Source organism: Falco biarmicus, chromosome 3 (genome assembly GCF_023638135.1).
Source record: "Falco biarmicus isolate bFalBia1 chromosome 3, bFalBia1.pri, whole genome shotgun sequence".
In the NCBI taxonomy this organism is placed as follows: domain Eukaryota; kingdom Metazoa; phylum Chordata; class Aves; order Falconiformes; family Falconidae; genus Falco; species Falco biarmicus.
This window is the reverse complement of record NC_079290.1, coordinates 13,463,547-13,481,037: the sequence shown is the minus strand read 5'-3', so window position 1 is coordinate 13,481,037 and position 17,491 is coordinate 13,463,547. Positions and strand designations below refer to the sequence as shown.

General features: G+C 54.6%; 2 protein-coding genes across 2 annotated transcripts in view; both read right to left on the bottom strand.

Moving 5' to 3' along the window:
• Positions 1–3,334, bottom strand: part of ARHGAP39 (Rho GTPase activating protein 39) — a 148,165-nt gene extending 144,831 nt beyond the window's left edge. The window contains exon 1 of the mRNA XM_056331239.1: positions 3,133–3,334. Coding sequence (XP_056187214.1) covers positions 3,133–3,143 — 11 coding nt within the window. The 5' untranslated portion in view covers positions 3,144–3,334. The remainder of the gene's footprint in view (positions 1–3,132) is intronic.
• A 10,940-nt stretch (positions 3,335–14,274) lies between these two features.
• On the bottom strand, positions 14,275–14,583 carry LOC130146566 (feather keratin-like). Its single transcript, XM_056332824.1, has one exon. The coding sequence runs from the start codon at positions 14,581–14,583 to the stop codon at positions 14,275–14,277; it is 309 nt and encodes a 102-aa protein (XP_056188799.1).
• Between the last annotated feature and the right edge of the window lie 2,908 nt (positions 14,584–17,491).

The following is a 17,491-nucleotide window of genomic DNA, read 5'->3' as shown; positions in this document are numbered from 1 at the left end:
TCTCCCTCCAACCTTTTATAGTTGGACTCAATGGTCTTTTTCCAACCTAGATGATTCTACCAATCTCCGACCCCTCCTTGCTCCCACCACCCCAAAGCAACACCCCAGCAGCAAGTCCTGTGGCACGTGACAGTGGGACCCTCCCAGCAAAGACACAGCAGGCACTCAATTTAACTACATTTATCCTCCTGCATCTATTCACCATCCTTTTATTCAGCTGCAAGCTACAAAGCTCTGGGCTCCTGGCCATCTGGCTGCATCTCCTCTCTCTTGCTCCCTCAGAGCTGCAGGTTACAGGAGACTATGGCATTTCTGCGTCTCTTATTAGGATAGTTAATGACCTAATTTAAGCCATGTAGAGTATACCCAGGAATTACAGTTACAGGCTCCTGAAATGAAATTAACAATAAATCACAGAAATTCAGCTTTGAGCACTTCTCAGGCACCTTTATATCAGCTATATTAATTTCACCAGGAAGACAGCAAGTTCACTCCCTCCCCTCTTTTTAGGCCACTGACGAATCTTGATGTCTTGCTAGCAGCCTCCTTTGAAAAGCTCCTTTGAACCTATATCCAGCTCCTTTGGAAGAGAGCTACATGAAGACATCTGGCTTGCAGACAGGCTAGAATTTGGTTTGTCTGGATCTGCAGCAGGAAGAATACAGCAACCACAGATTTCAGTGGGAAATAACCCATCAGTGGCTCCTTTAGCATCAGAGCAAAGACTTCCCTAGAGGCTGAGGGCCTCAACATACGCCTTTCCTCCCAAAAGAAGAGCACTGAAATTCTCTGTCCCAAGGGTATTAGCATAACTCAAGTCATTGGGATTAACATGAAAGAGTCACTTCGGCTCGAAAGCCTTTACAGGTACTGGCGGAATGAGGTACACTGTCATCAGCAACTGGAACTCCGGCAGAGTTAAATTAATCCAAATTTTAGGCTGGGAAGATAGCTCTTGTTCAGCTGAGCATACATACCAGCCAAGATGCGCTGAAAGAAGTTACTGGTTGCTTATGGGCGAGGATCTACAAAACCCCATTTGAGATGTTTGTGCTTCCCTTTGACTGGAGGAAGGGTAACACCACTAGACGTCTTGAGCCTTCCTTGCACCCACCCTAAACGATGGGGAAGAAACAGGTAGCTTCTCCTTTCCAAATAACAAGAGGTGTAGAGCATGGAACAATACTCAGTAAGAGAACTACAAGAGGCATTTATCAGCTAATGTAGGATCGCATCTCACAAGCGTAAGCCAAGATCTCATATCCAGAGACTAACTCACATCCACAAGCACCAGATACCAATTACTGTCAGTCTCCCCATCCTCCCCAAAGTCAGCAGTGAGACAGTTTTCAGCAGCCAGATGATCGAATCGCAAGGGTGTTGCTTCCCTCTAGCACCAAAGAAATCAGCTCTCAGCGCCGCTGCAAATGATGGCAACAGATTTGCAGCAAGGTGCAATCACGCTGTTTTTAATGATCATGTGGCATATTAACATTCAGCCGCAGCTAGTGCCTGGACAGACGCTTCATGGAGGAGATCAATCAACCAACCATCTACGGACAGCATGGCAAAGCCACTGATGTCGGCCCAATGGCACGAAGCACAGCATCACATCTTGCTTATGACCCGTCCAGATACACCCAGACAAGAGGCACACCCCTGCCCAAGCCACCTGCTGCTTGCAGGTACCCAACAGCTTACACCCAGCCCCCCATTTTAAAAGAAAATAAATTAAAAATATATTTTTCTTTTTTTCCTTAAGCCCACCCAGCTGCATATGCCGGGTGAGGTACTGGAGCATAGCAGCTGCGGGTTTATCTGTAGAGGTCACTCAAGGGTTGATTAAACTGCTATCGCCAAGGAAGGAGAAGAAAAAAAAAAAATCCCATCCTGCAGTTTTTGCAGCTAGAGAATGCAGGTCTGGGGAAGCAGCAGAGCAGCGCAGAGAGAGAAAAAAAAAAAACAACCACCCCACCGACCAGCAGCTCACCATCCACCACATGTGAAATAAATAAGCCTCATTTCTGCACAAACATCACAACTCAGCCACTTCTCCCCCCACCAAGGCCAGTGTGTCCCCCCCCAACCTCCACACACCCTACTGCATTCCCCCCCCCCCCCAGCACACCCAGCCTGATCCCTGCCTACACCCCTTCCCCAGCGTATCCCTCTGTCCACACCCACTCACACATCACCCTGTCCACTCCCCAGGCACCCCCACTTTGCCCTGCCACACCTTCACCTCCGTAAAAATACCTCCCCCGGCTGCATCCCACGTGGTGGGTTCCATCCATAACCCCCCCCTGCACAGCAGCCACAGGGAGCAGGATGGGGTCGGATCCAGCCCTTCCATAACCTCCCTCCAGGGAGCAGGGTAAGATCCAGCCCCTCCATAGGGAGCAGGGTGGGACATGGCCCCACCATAACCACCCCCCACGGAGAGCAGGGTGGGATGCAGCCCCCTCCACCTTTCCCAGTGCTCCCCTAGAAATAAGGGTGGGGTTGGGATGCAGCACACAACCCCCCCATCTCCCTACTGCAACCACAGGGAACCAGGTGGGTGCATCCAGCTCCCCCCCCCCTCCCCCCACCAAAAGCTGGGGGTGGGCAGAGTGGGGTTGGAATTCACCCGCACCCCAAGAGCCCACAGAAAGCAGGGTGGGGTTAGAATCCAAGCCTACATCACACAGAGCAGGTAGGGCTGCCCTCCTCCCCTCCCCAAAATAAAAATAAAAATCAGGGTGGTGCTGACATCTCTCCCCCCACCCCTCCTCATACACCCAGAAGGAGCAGAGAAGGAAGAGAAAACGCCCCCACCCCAAAAAGGGGCACAAACAGGTACTCCCCGAGGTGGGGGGTGGGGGGGTGGAACATGCTTCAGGTCACCTCAAAGAGGCGGGAGCAGCCCCGAAACCCTACAGAGATCTGTGTGGGGAGGGAAGACCCGCCCCAAGGGGTAAGAAAAAGGGCCCCAGACCCCCCTCAGGGCCTCCGGGGGCGCTGAGGGTGGTCTGGGCCGCTTAGGCCAGGGGGCGCGGACCCCAGGCGGGCCCCTCCGTAGGCCTCAGGCCCCTCAGCGGGCTCAACTCCCCCGCCCCCCCCCCAACCCCACCCCGCGGTACCGGCTCTCACCTCTCCGCCATGTTCCCGGCGGTCCTACCGCTCACCAGCGGCGGCGGCAGCAGCAGCAGAGGCGGCGGCGGCAGCGGCGGCGGCCCCGGTTCGGCCTCCCATGGCCCCGGCGACCCGCCTGCCCCTGCCCGCTACCCCGGTTACCCCGCGGCCGCCCCGCCGCTGACTGAGGCCAGCGCTCGCGCCGCGGCCCCGCCGCGTCCCGCCGTCACCAGCGACAACGGCAGCGCCGCCAATGAGGAGCGGCCTGGGGAGCGGGGCCAGAGCAGCGCCCCGCCCCCCAGCCCCGCCCCGGGCCCCGCCCCCGAGCCTTGGCGGGTGGGTGAGGGGGTGAGCCGCGGGGGCTGACGGGAGCGGTAGTTCGGCGGCGGGCGCACATGGACGTGGGGGCGGGCACCCGCGCGTGCGTGCCCGTGGGCACGTACCGGCGTGCACGCGCAGCCCCACGTGGGCACGCGTGTGTGCGGAGGTGCCCTGTGCACGCGCACGCAGGCACGGCACGCCGACACGCACGGCGCATGCGCCTGGCCGGCGTACTCACGCGCATACATACGCGTGTGTGCGTGTGTGCGCGCGCGCTCGTGCACACGTGTGTTACCTGTACCCACCCCACGGATACGCTTGCCGCATGCGCACGTTCTGTGTGCTCACGTGCACGCGCAGCACACGCGCAGCCGGTAGCCATTGCACAGACCCCTCACCCGCCCCCCCACATATATACTGTGTGCACATGCGCACATCTGCACGTGCACGTTACCCATAGCTGCTTCACGGACGCGCGCACACAGACACGACATGCATACGGACTGTGCGCTCACGTACGTGCACGTGCAGCACTCACGTGTTACCTGTAGCCACTGCACAGGCATGTACACATGGTGCGTATGTACGCATGCTTTCACACTGTCTGCATGCGCAAGAGGTGCGTAGCGCCCGTGTCTGTCCCTGTACACACACATATGTCTGTGCAACACGTTGCATGCACATGCCCATATGTACACTTGGTACCTATGCACACCCACACACACGCATATTGCACACTGCATGCACACACGCTGCGCAATGTGTGCACAAACCACGTGCTCGTTACCACATACCTGTCCCACACGTGTGCATGCGTACAGACATGCTGTGCCCCACAGCATGCTGCTATTGCTTAAGACCTGCACCCCACAGTGACCCCCCTGTGCCCCATAGCCCCCCCCCCCCCCCCCCCTCACAGCATCCCGTGGGACCTGCGCTCCCCTGCCCCCACCCCATGGCACCCCCGCCCCTCCCACCCCACCGCACCCTGTGGGACCTGCGTCCCGCCCTCCACCCCACAGCACCCCGTGACACCCTCACCCCCACGCACCCCACAACACCCCGTGGGACCTGCGCCCCCCACACTCCACAGCACCCCACTGGGACCCGCACCCCCCTACCCCCCTGCCTGTTTGTGTCCCCACACCCCCTGACCTCCACCCACATGTACCCAGTACCTCCCTGGTGTCACTGGGATGGATGGGGATACCAGACCAGAAGTAGGGGGGTGTCCAGCCCCCTGAGGCCAAGCCAGCACTGCCTCGTCTCCCTGACTTGGGGGTCCCCACTGCAATTTGTCTCCTCAAGTCTCAACTCTTCTCTCACCAGCCTGATTTCACCTCCTTTAATCCACCTCCCATCACCTCCCTCCTGCTCCATCAGACATTTTCTCCCCACGATGCCCACTGGCACCTCTCCTACGCCATCCCCCCCTTTGTGCAGAACAGGGAGCTCCCCAATGGCCTGAGCACCTGAAGAATGAAGCCCAAAATGGTTGGGGGACACACACGACACATCCAATGAGGGACACCTGGCCAGGGTGACACCTGGGCTGAGGATACCAGAACTTGGAGCAGCTTTTCCCCCATGCCCAAATATCCGGGGATGACATTGCTAAAAAGAATTGGGAGAAGCAGCCCATTGACTTCAGTTTGTCAGGAGGGGACAAGTTTGGTCACGGTACGAAGCCACCCGCAAAACTTTTTTATTACCTTTCAAGCCTCAGCGAAATTCCTGACTTGCAAATTTGAAGGAATTTGGCTGACTGTCCTCCTGGTTGTCTCACCAGAATGGTGCTGGCATTGGCGTCTCCAGTGCAGGGTTGCCTGGGGCTCCTGAGTGCTCATCTAATGTTCTTCGCCGCAGCTGTAACAGCTTGTTGACATTCAACCAGTGGCTTTTTGGAGCAGAAAGACCCAAGAACGTCACGTTTTCTCCTCTGAGCTTCTTTCAGACGTGCAGAGTACAGGACAGAGCCCGGGAAATGGTGAGTTACCAACATTTTTGTCTTTTCCTGGTGGCTTCCTTCTGCTGCTTCAGATCGATGTTGCTTTTTGGGGTGTTGGGTATTTTTTTGGGTGGTGTCGTGTCCCATCCCCCCATGTCTGTGTCCCATCCCATGTCTGTTCCGTGTCCCCTCTCTGCCCTGCATTTAGTTTTGAGCTGTTGTTACTAGTTTTTTTCAATTCCATCTGATTTATACAGAATAAAAGAGCAGTTGCCTCATTCCCCTGGGCACTCTGATCCAGGAAAGACCATTGCCATCATCTTCGCTTACGCCAAAGAGAGATGTGATCCTGCACAAAGGCTGCTGGAAACCAAGGGGATTGGGTCCACATGCTCTTCACTGCAACCTCAAAAGAGATTGGGTGAAGGAACTGGATTAAAACCAGCCCTGAAACTTGTCTCTGGATGAGCTCAGTGTGGATGTGCATGTGATGGGATAGGCCATGGAGTCTGTGGTATGTTCAAGATGGGGCTCTGCTCTTAAGTGACAGCTTTACTGGAGGACACCATCCCCTGCTTCAGCAGGGTCACCTTGTGTCCAAGCACCCATTAGCACATCACTGTGCGCAAGGATGTCCTCTCCATATCACCTCCTGCATGGGATGTCTGCGAGGGCGTTGACAGCCAGGGGTGCCCCTGACACTCACTGTGCATCCAAACCTCACCCCTTCCTGAAGGTATGCTCTGCCTTATCATCCAGATCACTAATGAAGATGTTGAACTGGACCAGCCTGCAGCCGAAGCCATTCTGCACACTGCGCACCAACACCGTTGCAGCTCCAAAGAGCCAGCTTCCCAGCACTGGCACAGGCCCAAAGCCCTGCAGCTCATTTTGCTGTGTTTGCTCAGCACTGCTGGCCTTGCTGCATGTTTGCAAAGCGACTGTGCATGGCAGAGATTGAGTCTGCTCCATGCAGTGTCCTGGCCGAGAAGGGGCAGTGCTCGGAGACACCTTCTGCTAAGGCCAGCAGAGGTCACCCAGGCCACAGACCACGTTCAACGTGGGAAACTGGCTCTTTGGAGGTGCAGCAGTGTTGGTGCATGCACAGACAGCCTGGACACACACAGGTACACCTTGCCCCATTAAGATATGAAAGAGGTTTCTAAAGAAGGGTGTCTGAACATGAAGCGGAAAGACTGAACATAGACAGTCATCAGATACTCACAGAATCATTGAACGGTTTGGGCTGGAAGTGACCTTTCAAGATCACCTTGTTCCAACCCCCTGCCACAGGCAAGGACACCTCCCACCAGACCAGGCTGCTCTGAGCCCCATCCAGCCTGGCCTTGGACACTGCCAGGGATGGGGCATTGACCACCTCTCTGGGCAACCTTGTCCGGTTTCTCACCACCCTCAGCACAGAAAAAGCCCCTTTTCCTCAAATAGTGGGATTTTTTTCTAAGAAAGAAGATATGGGTCCTATTTTGTCATTTTCTGCATTTCAATTACCACTTTTTATCCATTTTTTTTTCAAGCTGAAGCAGGAGATTTATTGATTTCCTACAACTCCGGATGCTGGAGCTTTACCGCAAACCCCTGGGGAGAGAGTCACAATGAAAGATGCAGTTAACCTGCATGTCATCCAATGGAAATGTGAGTATTTGGACATATTTTTAATAGTGAGAACTGTGCTGGATTTTAAAGCTGTCCTGTAATTACTTAAATAATGTACCTGCAGTTCCTGCAGTGTCACTTGAACATGATCAAACACACTTTAGGTGCTGAGGTAATGGCAGTTCTTAGAATTTTACTTACCAAAAAAAAAAAAAAAAAAGCTTGTTCGTTCTCCACAAAAAAGTTGTGTCACAGAGGAAGAACAGATACATCAATACATTCCTGGGGCTTGCAGATAAAGCAACAAGCTCTGAAGAGCACAAGGCTGCCTGCATTGGGTAGGGAAGGCATGAAGCCTAGCTGAGGACACCAAAATCTGATGAGATGGAAAGCATGGAGCCATCGGTTCAAACCAGCATGCTGGTGGCATGGAGACACTGCCCAGGATGAACTCATTACCTGAGGCAAGAGGATTTGAAACCCCAGTACAGGATGGTAATGGTCCCAGAAAGTGACAGGGATGGAAGGAAGAGAAAGCTGGAGGCACATACAATAGCTGAGAAAGGAGGACACATCTGGAGAGAAGAGGCTTGGGGTCCTGCTTACACTCCTAGCCCTGTGCTCAGGGTTTCTGCAGAGACACATCTGGCATGGTGCCTCAGCATCACTTGGGACAGCCAGAGCAGTGGGTCTTAGGGGAGAGGTACCCACCTCGGCACTGAAGATGTTGATGTCCCTGTTCATTGGCAGGGGGTTGGACTAGATGACTCTTAAAGGTCCCTTCCGACTCAAAATGTTCTATGATGCTATAAACATGCACAAGCAAGAGCAGTGGGCCAAGCTCAGGCAGTCTGTACCTGCCTGCTGCTGGTCCTGGCATGATGAATTTGGAGATCATCTTTCCTAGGGAGGGGAAAAGTAACTGCAGGGACATGACTGTCCCCACGTAGCTGCAATGCCCTGCACTGCCCTTGCTGGGGAGAACAGCAGATCCTCAGTCCCAGGATGGTCATAGAATCCTAGAACAGTCTGGGTTGGAAAGGACCTTAAAGATCATCTAGTTCCAACCCCCTGCCATGGGCAGGGACACCTGCCACCAGACCAGGTGGCTCCAAGCCCCATCCAACCCGGCCTTGAACATTGCCAGGGATGGGGCACCCACAGCTGCTCTGGGAAACTTGTGCCAGCACCTCGCCACCCTCACAGTAAAGGATTTCTTCCTAATATCCAACCAAAGACTCCCTGCTTTCAGCTTAAAGCCATTATCCCTTGTCCCATTGCTACAGGCCCTTGTACAAAGCCCCTCCCCAGCTTTCTTGTGGGTCCCTTCAGGTACTGGGAGGTGCTCTAAGGTCTCCCCGGAGCCTTCTCTGCTCCCGGCTGACCCACCCCAACTCTCTCAGCCAGTCCCCATAGAAGAGGTGCTCCAGCCCCCTGAGCATCTTCATGGCAAGAAGGTGGTAATGGCCCTCTTCTCCCAGATGATATCACAGAGATCTCTGCCTCCCCCCAGTGCCCAGGCCAGCTGCCTACAAGGGCAGGAGGCATGGAAACCCCAGCCCCCAGCCAGATGCACATCACCCTAGCTGCAAACTGCAGCTTCCCCAGGTTCACAGCCCGAAGCCCTGGGACCAAGCTTTGGCTTCTGCTTGTCCCTTCCAGGCCACAGCCTCCCTTCTCTCTGGGTGGTGCTTTCTGGGAATGTTGAAGCAAATTGCTCTGTCTTTTAAACCTTGAAACAAATGCAAGATGCCAACATCTCAAGCCCATGAATACCCGCTATCTGTTGCCATGGAAACAGAAGACTATTATGTTTTAATATTTTTAAGCTATGAAAGACTTGAAACATCTCTCAACCCCCCAACGATTAAACAGAAGAAGCAGTGAAAAAAATAAATGTACCCTTCCATCAAGGTATGATTGCATAAGCTGCAGCAGCATCAACCCCATCTCCCCCCTTAAGTGCACCACCCCAATTACATTTATCCACATCTCCTTGTCACACACAGCATTGAAATGTTCTGCATGAGCTGGGAGAGGAAGGCTCTGGAATCAGCCATGGGCTGCAGGGACATGAAGATGCAGGCATGCCCTTGAAGGCAAGCACAGGGACAGCTTTTACCACCTCTAACCCAATCAACAAGACAGCTTCTCCGGGCTGAGGGTTCAGAAGGAGCATCCTCATGGTGCCCAGATCTAGTCTGTGAGAGCTAAAAGCAGCCCAGCAGTCAATTCATGTCTGCGTGTCTCTGCACCCAGCTCCTGGCTTTATTCTGGTGGGCTTTACATCTTCTAGACACAGCTTGCTTAACACAAACCTAAACAAAGGCCAGATGCTAACAGCAAAAAGATGTGTCCATGGTGGGACGAGGGAGAGGGGTTGAGGAGGTTCATGGTATCCTGCCATCCATATGGTCCACCAAGTGACCTCAAGGTACCACACCAATGTCAAAGATGTGACCCTCATGGTGCACTCAGGAACCTGGGGTACATCTGGTCAGAGCAAGGAGCAGTTGAGAAAACAGCACAATCCCTGATGCCTTGCAACTCACTGCCACCATGACTATCTTTGCCACACAGGAGGATGTTGTAGAGGGGAACTGGAGGCAAGCATGCTGCACAGGGCTGCAAGCCAGAGGCTTGCATCCATATGGGTGGTGGAAAGGTCTGATAAATGCAAGGCTTCCCAGGTTCTGCTGAGGTGGGTGCTGGACTCCATAGAAAGGTGGGGCAGTATTTTAGGAACCCCCACACATACTGAATAGGGAACATGCAGATAGGGGTAAAGTGCTCTTGTTGCAGCACTATCAAAACTAGCTGGCTGCAACAAGGCTTTTACCAGCCCATACCAGGTTAACTTCACTAAGTAGTTCCCACACCTTGCCCCAGCACAGCCACCAATCCCCCACAAAGCTTCAAAAGTTCATCTACTGTCCATGCTGTTTCTTCAGCCCCTTCAGACCAGTCCACCCTGCTTCTTGCCTCTGCTTTGTCTGGATTTTTTCCTTCTCTGGGCCTCCTACATTCATCCATCCTTCCTCTCCTCATCTGAGTCACTTTCTTCTCTCTGCTTCTCCCAGTGTCTCTCCTACATCCAGGGCACACACATACTCCCTCTTCCCACTGCTTCTTTCAGGTATCTCTTGATACAGTCCTCCCCTTCATCACCCATTAGAGCTATTTAACCACTTAGCAGGAACCAGCCACAGCTGCACATTATCCACATCAACCAACCCACCGCCCCTGAAGCCAGCCCACAGCTGTATATTATCAATGATAATTAACCTGCCTTCATTCCTCTGTAATTCCTCTACAGCCTGCCATGTGGGTCACTTGGTGATTGACAGCAGGGTGGGTGGTGACCTGGACACCTCTGATGGGTTGCCTCAGAACCTCACACCAAGGTGGGGACAGGGACACAGGACCCTGTGTGGGTGGCCCTGGGAACCCACTGTGAGGGAAGATGGTGTTGTGGGGACTATCAGGTGGTTGGGCTGGGGACCATAGCAAGGGAAGGGTGATGACAGGGTACCCCATGTTGATATCCCTGGTACCCTGCAGCATGGGCAAGAAGGGCAGGGTCTGTTGATGTATTCATTGAATAGTTTTTTTGGGGGGGTTATTTAATCAGGGCATTTTCCCTCTCTCTTACCCCTCTGAGTCCCCTAACTCACACACTGTTGTGTGAGGTATTTGGTTCGGTTTTCAGCACCTTTTCCACTCATTCATTCCCTTGTTCACCCCCTATCCCTCCCAGCAGTTTTTTGGGGGCTGTTTGGTGAACATGATCTATTTATTGTACCAGAGATGCTGATTTTGGGGTCCTGACAGGGTGCGTTCTGGAAGCTTCCAGGGGCTTCTGCAGCTGCCCCCTGATTGGCAGGCTGTTAGCCACCCCCTGATTGGCAGGCTGTCACCTGCCCCCGATTGGCTGGCTGTTGAGGGTGCTGAGGGAGTGCCTGGCTGTGGTGAGGGAAGGCTGAATTCATGGGGCTGAGGTCAGGGCTGGTGTGATCCTCGTAGAGAAGCTGATGAAGTATGGGCTCATCAGACAGTGATTGTGTATTGAAAACCAGCTGGACGTGGGGTCTAGCCTGCTGCCAGTAATTAGAGGTGTACCCCAGGGGTCAATGCTGCATTAAATCATGGAATCACAGGGAATCATAGAATGGTTTGAGTTGGAAGGGACCTTAAAGATCATCTAGTTCCAATGCCCCTGCTTAGAGCAGGGACACCTTCTCCTAGGCCAAGTTGCTGAAAGCCCCGTCCAGCCTGGCCTTGATCTCCCAGGGATGGGGCACACACAGCTCCTCTGGGCAGCCTGTGCCAGCGCCTCACCACCCTCACAGTGAAGAATTTCTAACTAAATGCTAACTGAAATCTCCCCTCTTTCAGTTTAAATCCATTACCCCTCATCCTATCACTGATTAAGAGTCCCTCCTCATCTTTCCTGTAGGCCCCCTTTAAGTACTGGAAAGCCACTATAAGATCTGCCTGGAGTCTGTCCTTCTCCAGGCTGAACAACCCCAGCTCTCCCAGCCTGTCCTCAAAGGGGAGGTGCTTGACCCCCTGATCATCTTCCTGTCCTCCTCTGGACCTGCTCTCGAGCTGGTTCATGCCTTTCTTATGCTGCGGGCCCCAGAGCTGAGCTCAGTACTGCTGTTTAATGTTAATCTTCATTAAATATCTGAATGATGGGGCAGAGCATACCCTCAGCAAGTTTGCAGGTGATGCCAAGCTGGGAGGAGTGGCTGATAAGCCAGAGGGTCATGCTGCCACCCAGAGGAACCTCACCAGGCTAGAGAAATGGGCTGATGGGAACCTTGTGCAGTTCAAGGGGAAGTGCTTAGTCCCGTCCCTGGGCAGGAACCACCCCTGGCACCAGGATGCATGCTAGGGATTACCCAGTTGGAAAACAGCTCTGCAGAAAAGGCCCTGGGGGTCCTGGTGGACACTAAGTTGAACATGAGGCAGCAATGTGTCATTGCAGCTAAGAAAGATAACGGTGTCTTTGGCTGCATTGCCAGCACATCTCAGCACTGGTGAGATCACCTGTGGAGCTCTGTGTCCAGTGATGGGCTCCCCAGTACAAGAGAGAAAAGGACATACTGGGGAGAGTCCAATGAAGGGCCTCAAGGATGTTGAAGGGACTGGAGCATCTCTCATATGAGGAAAGGCTGAGAGAGTTGGGACTTTTTAGCCTGGAGATGAGAAGGCTTAGGGGATCTCATCAATGCCTGTAAGTACCTGTAGGGAGTGTGCACAGAGGATGCAGCCAGTTTTTTTCCAGTGCTGCTCAGTGGCACCAACTGAAACACGGGAGGTTCCCTCTGAACGTCAGGAAACACTTTTACTGTGAGGGTGATGAGCAGTGGCATACGTTTCCCAGAGAGGTGGTAGAATCTGTATCTTTGGGGATAGTTAAAAGCTGTCTGGATACAGTCCTGGGCAACCAGCTCTAGGTGGCTCTGCCTGAGCAGAGGGGTCAGACCAGATGATCTTCAGAGGTCCCTTCCAACCTCAACCATTCCATGGCACTGTAAAACCAGGTGAGGAGGGCTGTAAGCTGGTTCTGTTGGGAGTGATGTCTGTTGCTGGCAGGCAAGTGAAGAAGCAGAGGCTGGGTTCATCAGTCAATGGATGAGGTGACGGGAGAACCCTTTGGAAGAACAAAGACAGGATTAGGAAAGAGTTGACCTGAGGCACTTGTAGGCAAAAGTGCAGAGCCTGTGAAGTAAGCAGGAGGAGCAAGAGCCAGTTGCCAGATCACAGAACTATGGCATCACAGAACTCCCTGAGACTAGTAGGACAGCTTGTGTGACTAGAGTGCTGTAATAGATGCATACGGGCTCTACAGGACAGACGTGCAGGGGCTGGGTGTTGTGTGAAGTTGCAAGTCATCTATTTGGAGATATTCAATGGGACCAATGAGTCACTGGCTGTTGTGTGGTCTGCCTAAAGGAAGCTCATGGGTGTTTTGTGGTTTATTCCCCAGGTGAGCAGTGCTGATGTGTGCTGGGGCTTTTGTGCCAACTCTCCTGCCTAAGCATCGTGGCAATGAGGTTATCTGCACTCCCTCAATAAGGGTGCATGGAGTCACCCTTAGTGAGCAAGGTTTTAACAAAAGGTGATGTGCACTTGAAGGTCTTCAAGTCTGGCTCTATGGAGCTTTCAGTGTGAGGCAGAGAGCAGAAGATAGTGTGGTACTTCTCAAGTATTCTCTTGATGCTGGTTGCGAACTATTCTTCAGAGAAATAGTGGGAGAATGTTAAGAAATCAGAGAGATGCCTTGGGCAGAAATGGCTCCAGGAGAGAATAGAGTAGAGTATTGCCAATGCCCTTCGGAATATGGAATGGAAACAAAGGCAAAACCTGAACACCTGTTGGGAAATTACACATTGTGCCTCTGTACTTTTCTCCTTCATTTTTTAAGCTCTGTTTATTGCAGCTTTCACTTCTGCTTCACTGCAACAGTTTTTGTGAGGGGTGGAGAGTGGTGCTGAGGAGATGAGATGGTTAAAAGTGTGCTGAAAGGAAGAGATTGCATAAGAGGCATCGCCAGATGAACAATAATGTATCCAAACTTTTGTAAGGGTGTGCATCATGTGCTGGAATGAAAAAATTTACATAACTGTGTTGGTCTTGACACCATCGGGAACAAATGCACAGCTGTCTTCAACAACAAACATGTCCGTATTCGGATAGGACAGCTTCAGCAGGCGTAAAGGAAGCTGAGCAATGGATGATTACCCAGAAAGCTGAATAGCCTGCTGAGGCCTGGCTTTGTGCCGTTTTAGAGTGGAAGAGCCTTGGGAGAAGAAAGGAGATGGAGGCGTGTGGTGCTGGGATGCAGGAGATTTTATTGAGGCAAAAGAGTGAAAAGGCAGGAGCACGCAGTGGAAGGGAACCGTTCTGAGGTGCAAGTAGGGCGACCGTCAGCCCAGGTCCTTTGCTTGCAGAAGATTTTGCCAGAGCACCGAGGTCTTCCTTTCCTGCGGTGGGAGCAGCGCGGGGGAGGTGCCCCGGTGGTGAGCAGGCTTTTGCAGCGGAGAGTAGCGTACGTAGCAGTAGGGGCGATGCAAAGAAGACAGTGGGAGAAGAGGAGGAGGTAGGTGGGCCATGTATCCTGGCAGCCGGGGCTGGCCCCTTCCGTGCTACTTTGCTTGGTGCCTTGAGAGGAGGAGGTGCGGGTGGCAGGTCCCCGTGCCAGCAGCAGGCGGGAGGTGCGTCCTCAGTCCATGCCGTGGCTTGCAGGGTGTGTGTGGTGTGGAGGGCCCTTAGCAGGGCAGGCAGGCTCTTCTGGCGCCATAGCAGCCCAGGCCTCCGAGGCCGTAACCGTAGCCAAAGCCACCGGAGGAGATGGGCACTCCCTGGGAGCTGAGGATGTTGCCCACAGCAGCCGATGAGGAGGATCCGATGGCGGTGCTCTGGGGGAAGGAGGTGAGGATGGGTCCCGGCAGGGTGACCAGCACGGTGGAAGGCTGGATGACGACGCGGGAGTCCTCGCACTGCCTGACGCAGGGCTCGTTGCAGCTGTTAGCCAGCGGGGTGGGTCCGCAGGGGCTGCAGAGGTTGTTGCAGGCCATGTCTGCGGTGTGGAGTGTCCCTGTAAGAGAGGGTGTTGAGGAAGCGGAGGGTGTTGGGGGGGCGCGAGGGGTGTCGTTACAGGAGGGCAAGGGAGTGTGGAGGCGCGGTGTGGGGCTGCGGGGAGTGTGGTGGTGTTGAGTCGTGGGGGCTGCTGAGTCTGGTGTCAGCGCGTGCTGGAAGAGACGGGGCGTGTGGGGCAGGAGAAGGAGGGGAAGGGGCTTCAGGCTCACCTTGTTGACTGCGGGGGAGAAGGCGTCAGGAGAAGCGTGTGATGGAGAGAGGCGCTGGGCCGTCTTTTATGCTGGTCTGAGGGGGCGGGACAGGCTTTGCGCGTGACGGCATTTTGCAGCAAGCAGCTGTTGCGTGCCAGAGCTTGGCAGGTAATGAGGTGGGGGGGGGGTGTGTCCCTTCCCACAACGCTCCCTTCTCATGTCGTCCTCTTGAGGATGTGTCCGTCTGTCCCTGGCGTCAGCTTTGAAGTGAGAGCAGGTATCTGGGAGGATTTGCATGGAAGGTGCGTGTCAGGGCATTTGGCAGACGTGGCCAAAGCATAGGAGAGGTGGGGTGTTGTCAGTGAGGTCATGCCGTGGCACTCGTGTGGTGTGGTTTGCGGGTGCGTTGCGAAGAGGGGCCCCCACTTGTTCATGGGCCTGGAAGGCTGTTGTGGGCTTTGGAGGTGTGCCGGGCATGAGTGTCGGCCCCTTCCGTGGCATTTGGTCCCTGCCTGCCTTGCTGCCAGCTTGCTAAGCCTGACTGTAGGCCTGGCCTTTCCCACTGAGCGTGCTCTGTGTGTGCCTTGTTGCCCGCCTTGCTTGAAAGGTTGTAGCTGGGAGAAAGGGGCCTGCGTGTCTGGGCTTGTGCCCCCTGGGATCCGTCCCTGGGGGTGTCAGTGCGGGCAGGCAGAGGAGGGCTGTTTGGGAGAGCAGGCCATTTTCCTGGCAGCCCTGGCTGAGAGCTCGCCGGTCCTGTGACGAGAGGTGCCCTGCCTGGCTCCGCCGGTGCTTGTGTTGGCCCCTCCATCGTGGACCCCTGAGGTGGGGCTTGGGCTGTGGTGTGACGCATCCAAAGGAGAGCAGCGAATGCGGTGAAGGATCGAGAGAAGAAGCCTTAGAAGTAGCGGTTGAGGGAAGCGGGGCTACTGCGTTTTCAGAAGGCGGCGGCTGAGGGGAGGCCCTATCGGTGTCTCCAAGTACCTGAGAGGAGGTTGTAACGAGGAGGTTGTGAGTCTCTCATCCCTAGCAACAAGTGCTAGGGCAAGAGGAAAGGGCCTCATGTTGCGCCAGGCAAAGTTTAGTTTGGCTATGATGAGAAATTTCTTCACCGAGAGGGTTATCAAGCACTGGAAGGGGCTGCCCAGGGCAGTGGTTGAGTCACCATTGTGGGAGGTGTTTAAAAGACACGTAGACGTGGCGCTTAGGGACATGGATTAGTGGTGGCCTTGGCAGTATTAGGTTAACGGTTGGACTCGATAATGTTAAGGGTCCTTTGCAACCGAAGTGACTCTTATGATTGTGTATGAGGCAGCGTGCGAGGGCAGGTGAGTTTCTGGAGAGCCCGTATGTGTGCTGAAAGGCGGAGCAGGGCTGGGAGCGGCAGGCAGGGGAGGCTGGCACTCCTGGGCCTTTGGTGGGGTCTGTGCTTGGGGCGAGTGTCGAGGGGTGAGGCCAGTTCTCTGCGCAGAGCTTGACAGGGTGAAAGGGAATTTGGCGATTGCCGAGGGGAGCTGGGTTTGAGCATGCGGCACGGGGCTGCAGAGCCGAGGCTGTGGTGGTGGTGGTGGTGCGTGCGGAAGGGTTGATGAGTGGCAAGGCCTGCCCCCGCTGAGGCAAGGTGAGTGTTTTTCAGGCTGTTTGTCAGGTGATCTGTGGTTGTTGCTGAGGAAGATGAAGGGAGGTAGGAAGGAGTGGTGTGGGAGTGGGTGTTTGTAAGTGCCCGGGGCCTGTCGTGTTGCTCCCAGGAATGCCGAGGCATCTGGCATTGCGGAGGCCTCCTTGTGAGGCCGCTGTGCATTTTCCTGGAAAGGTCATAGTGCCTGGGGGCAGCTCCTGAAGAGTGGAAGGGAGCTGGTACCCCTCGTGTCCCGCAGAAGATGGTGCGGGAGGCTCTGGGAAAGCAGAGGCCGGTGAGCCTGAGCCTGTTCCCGGGGCAGGTGATGGAAGCAATGCTGCTGGAAATCACTGCCAAGGCCAGGACGGACGGAAGGTGTTGGGGGGTGTTTGGCGTGGATTTTGGAAGGGCAAATCATGCTTGAGTGAGCTGCGTGTCTTCCGCGTTGAGGCGAGTGGGCGTTGGGCGAGGGGAGAGCAGTGGCTGTTGCTGAGGCGTACTTGAAGGAAGCCTTTGTCGCTGTCTCCTGGTACGTGCTCCTAGACGAGCTGAGAAAGTGCGGGTTGCGTAAGCGGCCGGTGCGGTGGCCTGCAAAGCGGCTGAAGGGCTGTGCCCAGAGGCTTGCGATCAGTGGTAGGACAAGAGGCCATGTTCAGAAGTGAAAGCATCTGGAATTGCCCGGGCAAAGGCGGCAGGGCTTTTTCAGTGTGAGGGTGGTCAAAGAGTGGAAGAGGTGGTGGCGGCTCCATTCTCGGAGGTACTGAAGACGCGAGTGGCTGTGGTCCCAGACAATCTGCTCTAGCTGGCCCTGCTTGAGCACTGGGGTGGAAGGACATGCTCTGCAGAGATTCCTGCCCATCTCTAAATGTTTCTGTGATCCTTTTTTGCTGGGGAGGGTGCGGAAGAGAGTTAGTCAAGCATGTGTTGGCACGGGGAGCCTCGGTCGGAGGTGTGCGCAGGGAGCGTTGTCGTATCGGAGGCTTTTTCTGAGCCAGTGCTGGGCTTGTGTCATGCTGTGTATGCCTGCAGGTGCGAGTGTGTGTTGTCGCTGGTGGCCTGTGTCCTCAGAGAGGCTGAGTG